The following is a 13,204-nucleotide window of genomic DNA, read 5'->3' as shown; positions in this document are numbered from 1 at the left end:
ACATAGGTTATTTATATTAGAATTATACAAAACTGCATTTTTTTTTCAATTTACATTAATGGTTACACTTTGTCTTTTCTTGCGATTTTTTTGTTTGTAAATAATGAAAAAAATAAATGAATGAGAATGAAAAACATATAAAAATGTTATATTAAATTTAAAGAATTTTTGACAATTAGTATAAGAGATTAAGAAATGAAGAGTAGTAAGAGTCTTAATATGTATAAGTTGTAGAATTTGGATATTTGTAACTAAAATTTTTTATAATTATTATTATTATGACACTTTTAATGTATATTTATTGCATTTAATTAGTACTTGATGTTTCAATTGAATAATAATAGATAAGAGTTTTTTGTTTTAATTTTTTTAAAAGATTTTACTAAATAGTGATTGGTTGATTTTCATCTAGCAATTTTTGGTATTAACTCTTCCGGCCTGTCATTACCACTTCAAATCCTTCTACAACAAAGAGAATAAGACATGATCAAAGAATGATAATCCATTCTAAGTAAATTGTGGAAGTAATACTGCACATGTGGAATAACAATTTGAAAAAGAGGAACACGTAAATGTAAATTGTGGAAGAAGTATTCCACATGTAAAATAATAATTTATAATTTGATGATGAAATATTACAATCGATAGTATATAGGGAGCAATAATTTTAAATGCACATTAATTTTGGTTGTGACTGTTGGACAGAACCGTTTACAAAAGAGGAATACATAAACTTGTGCTACTTGCAATGAGTTCACAGTTAAAATGTTATTATTTATAACAAATAAATAGGACTATTGAAAATGATATTGAACAATGAGAAGAGTAAACGACAAAGTTGAAAATTTTTAGGAAGATACCTGGGACAAATTTTCTACGTTGGTGGCGCCGAATGGTGACTGATGGTTTCAGTAGCTAAGAGAAGGGGGGGTTGAATCTTAGCCCCTTTTTTGCTTGATAACCCTTGCTGACTTGTGAGACCAATTCAGGAAACTTTTTGTCTTTTTATCTCGTTACTGGACACGAGACTTTTTCTTTTTTTCTCGTCCTTAGCTACGAGACTTTTAGTTTTGTCTCGTCACTTGGCACGAGATATTTCTCGTTTTTGCTCCTGTGCAGTAGAAACAGAAATGGAGTAGAGAAGAGAGAAAAACTACACCCAGATATATCCTGGTTCAGCTGCTAAGTGCAGTGCAGCCTACATCCAGTCTCCATCACAATTATGATGGAATTTCACTATAATCAACCTGATTACAAACTGTAAAGTGCTAACCCAACTTACAAGGGGATTCCCACAAAATCATGAAACACAACATAGATGAACAAAGGAACTCTAAGACATCTATGGCTTTTTCTTTTAATTTTGCACTCTCTGCCTTTTTTCGCTCTATGGCTTTTTCATACAAACCTCACTGTTTGCCTTTTTCCATGAGACTCAAGACATGACAAAATTAAACAGAAAAATACTAAACATAATACATTGAAGGAGAAGAAAATCTGTAAGCTTAGGTAGCTCTGAGAATCCTATGCCTTGCACTCTCACTGCTTACTTCTAACTCCTTGGTTCAAACAGTAGTTGTTCACTCTTATTATAGAAGAGGGAAGCCTCCACTTATTGAAGCCAACAACCGAACCAACTTCTTCCTCCTTCAACAAACAGAACCGGTTCGGCCACATAGAGAGAGAAGAGATAACCATGCAAAACCCAACATGCAATTACCTCTAGTCCTTTCTTAATCATCACCCTTCATCAATCTGAGCTCTCCATCCTTGGCTTGCTCTCCAAGATGGATTTCTGGCCCTTGATGCTTCATGATGATGATGACTTTATCTGCTTCAATCTCTGCCTCTACCATCACTTCGCCACTCTAGCTACTTCCTGTGGTGGTTGAGCAGAATCAAAGACAAGCCATCCTCCAAGAATCTCCCTTGCTGGCCGAATCTTCATTGTCCATTTTTGAGCATGAAGAGCTCAAGATTACTTCACCAAATCTAACCATATTTGGTGAAAATCTCAGCCACAGCTCATTTTTATTTTAGTATGTTTTCTTGCCATCATTAGCTTGATGGTCTTGATGCATGCAGCTTCATTTCGGTAGCTCCATGTAGCTTCCATGGCTTCCTTTATTTTCTGGATATTGACCGAAAAGAAGAAGGAGATGAGAGAGAATAAACAACTTGAAAGAAAAGTAATTCAAATGTAATAAACCAATTAGTTGGTAAAAGTTTGCTTTTACTTCCCTAGCTTAGAGTGGCGTGTAGCACTATGGCCATCAATCAATTCAGCTGTAACTTTCTCTCTCATAGTTCCCATGCATTAAATGACAATATAATGAATTTTGGAATCCATCACATGGTGAAGTGCTTGGATCCGTTGAAAGCATTTTTGCTTTCTCTTCATCTTGGTTTCGAACCAAGTTTGGAAACATTCATCAACAATAAGATTGGGCTTTGTAACATTGAGTTTTATTCTGGCCCAATTAGTAACATTTGCTTTCCTGATGTATATTTTTCGGATCAAGCATAGAGCACATAAGAAAGTATTCGTTTGGGCTTGCAGCAATAATATTTATTCTGGCCCAATTAATATTTCAGCCTCATAGCATGAGAAACATATAGCAAGGCTTATTGATTGACACAATTGGGCTTAAACCAAAATTTCATTTTCGGCCCATCTCAAAATCTGCACAACAAAATTATTAGTTAAGCAAATATGATTTAAGATCAAATTAATAATTTTGTAATTAAATATTTCAATAATGTTTGTTCATCATCAAAATTAAATAGGAGTTTTCCAAACTCATCAGTGACGTTGGTCTGAGACCCAGAATTGAGCTCTGGCAGGAAAACCGCAAAAGGAGGAATGGAGTTTGCCCTGGTTTCTGCAATTTATGCAATGCAGCTCCGCTGGAGATGGAAATCGCGATGTACAATTTGTTTTGAGGAAAAACAATGGCTCATGGGACCGGAAGAGGACGGAGGAAATAGAATCTTGGTACGGAGAGGTGCTAAGAGGGTGAGGGTTTGAGAAAGATAATAAGCTCTTTGATTTTGAGAGCTTTTTGTTGGGGTAAATGTTAATTTGTGTTTTTGTTGTTTTAGAAATAAGGATTAATTTGAAAAAAGTTAATTTGTTGGTTTTTATTGTGTTTTTTAGTTGTTTTTTGTGTTTTTTTTATGTGAAAATAAAAGTTAATTTGGCAAGATTTGAGTGGTGGATTCTAAAATTTTGCCAAGTAAATGTTGGTGCTGACATGGCGTTAGTAGAAGAAGAGAAATAACTTAAAAGCAATGTGGGTAAACCTATGTACCTACTTTTATATATTAAGAATAGATAGATAGGTGGAAATTCAGGTGAAGTCGACTTCATGTGAAGTTGATATCTGAGAGCCGTTAGATAATTTGACTGATTTGACTAAATTTTCATTTAACGGCTCTCAAATATCAACTTCACGTAAAGTCGACTTCACCTGAGTTTTCACCGTAAAAATAACTATATTTCACATTGACGGCGTAAATGCTCATCCAAAAGAACGAATGTGATTGTAAGTGCATCAAAATTAAACTCTAGCTTTTGCTTCTTACCATCCTCACACAGGTTCTAACCTCACACATATTGCAACACTTTTTAAATCACGGTTTGTTACAAGGCCACAAGATATTGCTAACTACAACAAAAATGGCAAAGACTACACAAGGGTTAACGTTCCATTCCCTTGTGAATGCATCAATGGTGAGTTTCTTGGCTACAAATTCCAATATTCGGTTTCGAGTGGTGACACCTATGAATCCATTGCCAAGAAGAATTTTTCCAACTTGGTCACTGCTGAGTGGTTGAGATCCTTTAACAGCTATTCAATATATGAAATTCCTGAGACCGGAACAGTTAATGTCACAGTTAACTGTTCCTGTGGGGACAGATATGTTAGCAAGGATTATGGTTTGTTCATCACATACCCTCTTAGGCCTGAGGATCCCCTGGAGTCAATTGCAAACCAGACAAAGCTTGATCCTTTGTTGCTGCTGAGATACAGTCCTGGTGTGAATTTCAGCCAAGGGAGTTGCCTTGTTTATGTTCCTGGGAAAGGTATCAGTTCTTATTCATGATGTTCAATAGGGTACTTAATTAGTGTTGGTTTATTGTTTTGAGTAATGCTACGGAGACAATAATCCAAAGAACTTTAATCCTTGAAATTAATCTCATAATTTTTTTCCCTTTCACTTTCCAGATGTAAATGGTAACTATGTGCCTTTTTACCCAAGGTATTTTGTTTTATTTTTATTTAACCTAACTCTGTCTATGCTATTTGAACAGGAAGATGAATAACCTTTTTTCTTCTCTAATAATCTGCTAGTGCTAATCTTGATGAGTGTGTTTTTGTTTTACTTTTCAGCACTAGAGGTATGACATTTTCTCTGAGCAGAAAGTAGTACTATTTTGAGAATTGATTACACATGAGCTTGATATCAATACCAGATCCAGGGTAAGGATATATTGTTCTTCAATCTTCACAGTAGGTCTGCGAGGCGGGGTTATTGCCGGAATATCTGCAGGAGTGTAGGACCAGTTCTGTTATTAGCATGTTGTATTTATGTTAGATATTGCAGGAGGAAGAAAATATTTCCAGGAGCCATGGAAGAAGACAAGAGTTTGATTCTGCCATTTAGTCTTTTACTTAATTATTTGTTCCATTGTGCTTGCTCTTGGGACACTATGTTCAGCCATTGAGAATTGGGATTGCTTCTATGAAGTTGAAAATCATGCTCTTGTGAGTCTATAATGTCTGCAAGATAGGACTAATAATGCAGGATGAGGCAAATGTCACATTATCATTCTTTCTGTTGCAAAACAAAATCTAATTTGGGAAGATTCACACCAACTGTTGCATTTCTCATATATCTATCAATTTTTGTCTCATTTATTCATGGTCTTGTTGAACAAGCAATCCGTGTTGCGAAACAGAGTTATATACATCATCTATGGTTAGCTTCTCAAATATTGCATTTGGTAATTGGATATGACACTTATAAACAGATAGTCTTTTTTTATTTTCCTCACAACTTTGAAAGACATTGTTCATCTTAAGAGATACTTAGATGACCTACACTTCCTTTTTTTACAAGATTAAAATAAGGTACTTTTTATTTCATTTTACAAAAGTATCCTTCAATAATAATTAGTCAAATTAAATGAAAAGTTAGAAAGTAATCAAATAACTAATCTTAATATATACATTTCATTTGCAATTTTGAATTTTCTATCAATTTAGTTGATCATGCAACAAATAATTTAGCAAGAAAACTTTGGCTATATTATTTTATCATCACTTCATCTTGGCAGAGAGATGATTGCTAGTTTTATTTGTAAAATGGATTATTTGATCGTGGCAATCACAATCAATACCCTCATAAGTTAATGATTACATGAAAGAGTAATTTTTAAAGATTATTTGAAAAGTTTGTGTTTGTAACTCAGGTGTAGTTAATTTCATGTGAAGTTGATAGCTAAGAAATGATTTGACAGGTTTGGCTAAATTGTCATCTAATGACTCCTAGCTATCAACTTTACGTGAAGTCACTGCACCTGAGTTTCCACCTTTTAGATTGAGACATGAGAGTTGAAAGCAATGAGCAGCCAACTGTACTGTGATCCCAATAAAACTACCAAATCAAATCTCCATGAGACATAGACCACCATTCATGGGCCATTTTTGTATCCCTATTTACTTAGTTTTGGTCTGCTAACTTCTAAGCATGCTTATTCAATCAAACTCATCAGGTATATAAAATAATTTAAAGTCAATAATGAAATAAACTAAAATGTCCAAATATCATAGATTTTTATTTATTTATTTTGATCATAATAATGAGAGGGTGAAGTCAATGAAATATAGTAGCACCAGGCCATTAATTATTAGTACAGGCGTGCCTCAAAAATTAAAGTAAGCTTTTGTTAGAACCATGAAGGACACATTATGCTAAGAAGTTTCACATTACCCGACAAGCTTGGCATCTTGGATGCAGATCATTTCATTTGAATAATCCAACATTTGCAATCTACATGATTCTATAGTAGAATTTGTTCTATACACTCTTCTTCTAATTATTCTAATACACCAAACATGGCCTCAATAAAGGGTATGCAATTCAACTACAAAAACTAATTATGAATTAATAGTATATTTTTGCATGCACCTAAGAGCCAATATGTGTTGACTTTTGGGTCACTCTCTGCATAAAATTCTACTGGCTATAACTTAGGAGTGAAAAAAAAAATGTAACATCACTTTCTTCAAATAGAGGAAATGAAATAATTAAAATTGAACAAATTGTGATTTCCAATTATAAGAATCATCCAACACTTTTTATTTTCTTTCGATATTGGTATCAATCTCCTTAACAAAATGAAGCTAAAGAAAAGTTTTCTTTTGTTCTTTTTGTTATTGGAGTGTTCTTGTTTCATCAATTTAGAATCAAAGTGTTTAAAGGGTTGTGATTTAGCTATAGCTTCATACTTTGTATACCCTAAAGTTATGCTTGGTAGCATTGCATCCTTTATGCATTCAAATGTTGTGCCAAACTCTAATGTTATCATTAGCTACAATAAGGACAAAATGCCCAATAATCTACCAGTATCCTTCACCAGAATCAATATTCCATTCCCTTGTGATTGCATCAATGGTGAGTTCTTGGGGCATGTGTTTGAATACTCAGCTATTGAAGGTGACACCTATGATCTCATTGCAAACATGAGATATTCTGATCTTACCACAGTTGAGATTTTGCAAAGGTTCAACAACTATGATCCTAATCATGTACCTGTTAATGCTAAGGTTAATGTCACAGTCAATTGTTCTTGTGGGAACAGCAATGTTTCAAAGGATTATGGTTTGTTTGTTACATTCCCTCTTAGTGAAGGTAATACTTTGCTGCAAATTGCAAATCAGACTAAACTTGATCCTAAGTTGCTTCAGGGTTATAATCCAGGTAGCTATAAATCTTGTAATCTTGGTGATTAGAATATGTATTAGGGAAATCACATAGTTGTAATTTATCTGCATTTGTTTCATATGCCTTTCCATTTCTGTTTCAAGCACAGGTGTGAACTTCAACCAAACTAGAGGGATAGTTTTCATTCCAGGAAGAGGTATGCTATTTATATAGTTCAAAGTATTTGGTGAATTATGATGAAATTGAAGGATTAGTGAATTATGTAAGGTTTTAATTAAGATGCTACATGTTAGTTTTATTTGATTTGTGTCAGTTTGACGATTCGATAGGCTTAACATTTCGGATCATGGTGCCTCTTATAGGGGATCGGGGATCCTTTATGTTTTGTGTTCTTCAAATAAAAATTATTCTTTTCATTAGTTGCTTAATTTTATTCAAAGTAGTTGGTATGAATTTGTGTGCATTTCATTTGCTTAACATTTTATTCTTCCTCAACTTTGCAGATCAAAATGGAGTCTATGTTCCCTTGTATCCTAGGTTGGTGCCTTATAGCATTGAATTGCTTGCTTCATGTTTGGTTTCTATCCTTTTTAACTCTCATTTTTCTTTTTCTTCTTGCAGAACAGGTCTAGCTCTCTGAACTTCAAAGAAAGTTGGCTATATTAATGACTATAACAGAAGAAATCATTGCCACTGAGCTTAAATTATTAATTTTTTTTATTATTTTTATATATAAACAGGTCTAGCTAAGGGTGTTGCTGTTGGAATATCTATAGCTGGAACAAGTGGGGTTCTGCTATTATTAATTTGTGCTTGTGTTAGATATTTCCAGAAGAAGGAAGAAGAAAAAATTAAATTGCCAACAGAAGATTTTATATCAAGTTCAACCCAAGTTGGTAACTATATTTTATTGAAATTCTAGGCTTCTTATTCTACTATTTGTTTCTTTCTAGTTGATTAAGTTATATTAACTGTGACACAATGTTAAAATGTTCAATGAATTAATTATGTTGTGATCATGAATTCATAATAATAACACCTTTTATTTCTTTCTTCCTTATCCTTGTAAAGCATCTAGCAGTGGTGAATATGAAACTTCAGGATCCACAGCTGCTAGTGCTTCTGGCCTTCCGGCGATTATGGCGGCAAAATCAATGGAATTCTCTTATCAAGAACTAGCCAAGGCTACAAATAACTTCAGCTCTGATAACAAAATTGGTCAGGGTGGATTCGGAGCTGTCTATTTTGCAGAATTGAGAGGCCAAGTAAGAACAAGCCAATTATATCTTTAACAATGTTATATAATCTTCCAGAATTAAAAGGAAAAATAAATTATCTTTAACCATTTAGTTCTTTATCTGCATAATTTTATTCTATGCAGAAAGCAGCAATTAAGAAGATGGATGTTCAAGCATCAACAGAGTTTCTTTCAGAGTTGAAGGTCTTAACACATGTTCATCACTTGAATCTGGTAACTACTTTCTTCTACATCAAAAGTTCAACTTTCCATGGCATTCAGTGAATCTCAACTTGACTCTATGAACAATTTAGGTGCGTTTGATTGGATATTGCGTCGAGGGATCTCTTTTCCTTGTGTATGAATACATTGAAAATGGAAACTTAGGCCAATATTTGCATGGTACAGGTGAGATTACTTTCATATTTTCATGTCATAACACATTACATTATGTACCAAAAATTAAGCATGTTTATGATCCAAATTCAACATTTAATCTTTGTTATCATACTAGTAACAATGTTGGTAACATGATTTCAGAGAGAGAACCTTTGGCATGGTCAACAAGGGTGCAAATTGCTCTGGATTCAGCAAGAGGACTTGAATATATACATGAACACACTGTTCCTGTTTATATCCACCGTGATGTGAAACCTGCTAACATATTAATAGATAAAGACTTTCGTGGAAAGGTTAGTTTATTGTAATTTTCTTGGCAATAATCATTATTTTGCAATTTTTTTTTTCTTTTTTCTGATGAGACTAATATTTTAAAACTGTCTAATAAGGTTTTGGAAATTCATCAGGTTGCAGATTTTGGGCTAACTAAACTTAGGGAAGTTGGAAGCTCTTTATCACTTCATACTCGTCTTGTGGGAACATTTGGATACATGCCTCCAGAGTAAGAACTTGGTTGTTAATTATCTTAAAAAATATGTATTATATTAAGTAGTTTAGTCAAATCATCTAAGAATTCTCAAATATAATCTTTTCTCACAGATATGCACAATATGGAGATGTTTCTCCAAAAGTAGATGTATATGCTTTTGGAGTTGTACTTTATGAATTGATTTCAGCCAAGAATGCTGTTCTGAAGACAGGTGAAACCGTTGCTGAATCATCAAAGGGCCTTGTAACTTTGGTGAGTTTAGAATATATAATAGATACATATACTTCTTAAGAAAAAGTTTAGGGAGCTAACTACAATTTAAGCTAACTCAAGCTAATTTTTTGTATTTTTAATTTTGAAATTCAAAAAATTAGAGTAGTAGAAGGTTGTTTTTTCTTTTTTATAACAGATTTTTTGTTTTTCAACTAGTTGGCTCTAATCAGCTACCTTTCTAGTTGGTTTTCTAGTAGAACTGATTCCTTAATTGAAATTTGTTCATATTTTATAGTAACAATTCTGCTTGAAAACCAGAAAACCAATTAGAGATGAAGCCAACTCTAATTAATTAGTTGAAAAATAAGTCTACTGTAAAACAAAACAAAAAATAACCCTAATACTCTAATTTTTCGAATTTTAAAATAAAAAATAAAAGAAAGTTGATTTAGTTGACCTATACTATAATTGGCTCCCTAGACTTTTTCTTATAGCAAAGCAAATATAGAATGCAATTAAATTATACTCTTAAACCAAGTTACTACCCCTTGATGGCAAGTATGTTTTTTTTTTGCAGTTTGAGGAAGCACTTAATAAGAGTGATCCTTCAAAAGCCATTCGAAAATTGGTGGATCCTAGGCTTGGTGAGAACTATCCAATTGACTCAGTTCTCAAGGTGTGGAACCACTTCTCTCTCTCACACACAATAATTTCACTTCTATATTAAAAATTAAATGGTTTTGCATAAGTTACATGTGCATGAGAAATTATTACAAGTATAATGTTACTATTTATGGAATTAAATATTAAGTTAATTATTTTTTTAGGATAAAATATTATCTTAGTTCCTAATATTTTGGTTAAAATTTAATATGACGAAGTAAAATATTTAGACTAAAAATAAGATGTTTTTAAAGATAAAATTAATTTTTAATTCAAATGTTAGGACTAATACATACATTATAGAAAGTTGAGTTTAAGTGAGAGTTTGATTTGCATGCAGGTTGCGGAACTTGGGAGAGCATGCACAAGAGATAATCCACTACTACGCCCTAGTATGAGATCTGTGGTTGTGGCTCTTATGACACTACTCGCATCATCAACATCCATTGAGGATTGTGATGATAATGATGATGATGATGATGATGATGATGATAATTCCTATGAAAATCGAACTCTCATAGATCAATTGTCAGTCAGATGAATCATGATTTGGTGTGTACAGTTAGAGTTGTATGCGGACTCGGAGAAAACTAAGAAACCTTTTTCGTTTTTATTTCTTAATTAATTAACTATTTGCTTTAGAGTTTTGTACCTAAATTATATTGCCTACTTTTGTTTACTAATTTACGAAACAAATACTTCGGTTGATTAATGCAATAATGCCACATGCTTTAAATAAATCATTATTGTTAATTTGTTACTACATTGATTAAGTATTTTAAGGTGAATTCTATGGTGTCTATCAATTGTTGTCTAACTTTTGCCTAACTTATTTTTTGTGATAAATTTTGATTTTTTAAAAATGATTTATTTTTATATCTTTTAAATTAAATATTGATTTTTAACCTTTTTTAATAAATAAGCACCACTTTTTAAACAGCATAGCATTTACCCTTAAATAAATCTAAAAACTTTTACAGTTCTACTAAGTAATTAATCAATAAGTTTAAACACAAAATAGGCCCATATATAGTGGATAGGTCCTAACAATAATTAAGTAAGTTGAAGATGTTACATTGTTTAATCCCAAACTCAATTAATGTAGATCGAAGCATGTAAATTATTACATCCCTAATTAATAACATTTTAAAATTAATAAAAACAAAAATCCGATGATTTATTCCCCATTTAGCAAATAATTCGTATTTGATTTTGTTTTCAACAAATGAATGGTAAATCCAATACAATAATACCACATATAAAAATTGCTAAAACATCCAAACCTAGTTGTATATATATTTTTTACCCTATCAAAGTTAGGTTTTGCTAATAGTCTTCTTAGGCTTCAATAACTAATTAATTCTGGGTGAAAATACAACTTCACGTGAAATTGATAGTTAAAAGTCGTTAAATAATTTGAATAATTTGACTAAATCTTTGTCTAACGATTCTCAATTATCAACTTCATGTAAAGTTGTTTAATCTGTACCTACCTAAGTTTTTACCTTAATTCTGTTTAATTTTTACGTCACATGCATGTGTCAATTAATGGAATCCAACGGGCACCACATTATGAAAGTTTCACCATGTGACCATTCAAGCCCCTTTACTTCGTCAGTACTAAAACCATGTTCCTTTTATATCAATGTCGCAACCATGCATGATTCCTGTTCTTCTAATTCAGTAATATTATTAATACTTTAATAGCCTCAACTACTTTTAGGGGGCAAGTGATGATACAAGCTTTGATATTCTTTTCTTCCCATAGAGAAGTGTAGATTTGTAAACTACTTACAAGAAGCTTCTAATAATAAGGAAGGAATATAATTTAATAAACTCCAACTTCTTTTTAATAAGCAAATTATTTTAAGGAAAAACGCCATTAATATATCCTCTGGATCTTTATTTGATACATGCAAACTTTCCACTTTCAATATTTTTCGAAATATATAATTCAACGTACACTTTAATTTCACTATAAAATCACGTATATATGTCATTCATTAGTTCCTCTATTGTCATATCTAACAAACATACACACCAACATGGAAGAAACAAAATGGGTGGTGCAAATCAATGAAGAACTCAAAGGCAATGGTCCTTCAATATGTGATGAGAAGGAACAATGGAAGAGGCCATCAATTTACAAAATTCCCCAAAGTGTAACCGAGCTTAACAAGAAGGCCTACGAGCCACAAGCAGTGTCATTTGGTCCTTACCACAAAGGCAAGGATCATTTGAATTCCATGGAAGAACACAAGCACCGTGCCCTAATCCATTACCTCAAGAGATGCAACAAGTCCATTGAATTGGTGTTCCAAAGAATGGACCAAGTGGTTCAAGAGTTGAAGGATTCTTATAGGCCACTTGATCCAATATGGGATGAAGACAAGAATATGTTCCTTCAGTTGATGATTGTTGATGGGTGTTTCATGTTGGAAATTCTTAGAGCTAATGATTGTGTTCCAAGTGATTATGCTGAGAATGATCCTGTGTTTAGTGAACATGGGAAATTGTATGTCATGCCATATATCAAGCGTGACATGCTTATGCTTGAGAATCAATTGCCTATGTTGGTTCTTCATACCTTGATTGAGATTGAGAGTGATGGCGAACCCCAGGTAATTGATATTTAGCATATATATATATATATGATTCTCAATTTATTTAGATTCTGCTTTTTGCCATATATAACTCAAATGAATTACTACTCTTTATGTATATTATATAGGCGTATTAGTTAATTAATTTTTACCCCCAACAAAAATAAAAAAAAAATTAAACTTTTACCAAAGGTTTTTGGTAAGGCGGAATTAAACTCAGGTGCAGTCAACTTTACGTGAAGTTGATATTTGAGAGCCATTAGATGATTTAACTGATTTGACTAAATTTTCATCTATAACTCTTAAATATCAATTTTATGTAAAATCGACTTCACCTGAGTTTTCACATTTTACTAATTCACTTCAAAAGTATCAAGTAGCTCTTCAAGCTGATTATCTATCTCTTTAGCTTCAGTAATAATTATTAAGTAATTAATAAATAAATGAAATATTAGAAAAGTAATTAATAAGTAATAATTCTTTGTAGAATAATATGTCATATATATACTATACATTCTTGGGTATGTGCGTGATTCTTGGTAGTTAGTAATTTTTACAATCATGCATGCTTTTAAATTTCATTTTTTAAATAAAATAAAAATTTAATTTTGATATATTAATAGTTAAAAAATTTTACATGATTCATAC

At 32.2% G+C, this 13,204-nt stretch overlaps 3 protein-coding genes across 3 annotated transcripts in view; all 3 read left to right on the top strand.

Moving 5' to 3' along the window:
• Positions 1-4,511, top strand: part of LOC107606728 (chitin elicitor receptor kinase 1-like) — an 8,251-nt gene extending 3,740 nt beyond the window's left edge. The window contains exons 3-4 of the mRNA XM_021107656.1: positions 3,572-4,087; positions 4,230-4,511. Coding sequence (XP_020963315.1) covers positions 3,572-4,087; positions 4,230-4,327 — 614 coding nt within the window. The 3' untranslated portion in view covers positions 4,328-4,511. The remainder of the gene's footprint in view (positions 1-3,571; positions 4,088-4,229) is intronic.
• On the top strand, positions 6,277-10,711 carry LOC107608707 (lysM domain receptor-like kinase 3). Its single transcript, XM_021107161.1, has 12 exons — positions 6,277-6,987; positions 7,100-7,147; positions 7,455-7,488; positions 7,687-7,847; positions 8,023-8,216; positions 8,333-8,422; positions 8,503-8,596; positions 8,729-8,880; positions 8,995-9,089; positions 9,188-9,329; positions 9,868-9,966; positions 10,294-10,711. The coding sequence occupies exons 1-12, from the start codon at positions 6,405-6,407 to the stop codon at positions 10,492-10,494; spliced, it is 1,893 nt and encodes a 630-aa protein (XP_020962820.1). The 5' UTR covers positions 6,277-6,404; the 3' UTR covers positions 10,495-10,711.
• Positions 11,854-13,204, top strand: part of LOC107606729 (UPF0481 protein At3g47200-like) — a 3,468-nt gene continuing 2,117 nt past the window's right edge. The window contains exon 1 of the mRNA XM_016308758.2: positions 11,854-12,574. Coding sequence (XP_016164244.1) covers positions 11,999-12,574 — 576 coding nt within the window. The 5' untranslated portion in view covers positions 11,854-11,998. The remainder of the gene's footprint in view (positions 12,575-13,204) is intronic.

The sequence above is a fragment of the Arachis ipaensis genome, chromosome B07 (genome assembly GCF_000816755.2).
Source record: "Arachis ipaensis cultivar K30076 chromosome B07, Araip1.1, whole genome shotgun sequence".
In the NCBI taxonomy this organism is placed as follows: Eukaryota; Viridiplantae; Streptophyta; class Magnoliopsida; order Fabales; family Fabaceae; genus Arachis; species Arachis ipaensis.
This window is presented reverse-complemented; position numbering and strand designations above follow the sequence as displayed.

Excerpts from the sequence above, each read along its gene's own strand:
- LOC107608707 (XM_021107161.1), top strand. The coding sequence starts at position 6,405 with ATGAAGCTAAAGAAAAGTTTTCTTTTGTTCTTTTTGTTATTGGAGTGT. Across the intron at positions 7,848-8,022 it reads ATCAAGTTCAACCCAAGTTG|CATCTAGCAGTGGTGAATAT; the intron begins GTAACTATATTT and ends ATCCTTGTAAAG. Across the intron at positions 8,597-8,728 it reads CCAATATTTGCATGGTACAG|AGAGAGAACCTTTGGCATGG; the intron begins GTGAGATTACTT and ends ACATGATTTCAG.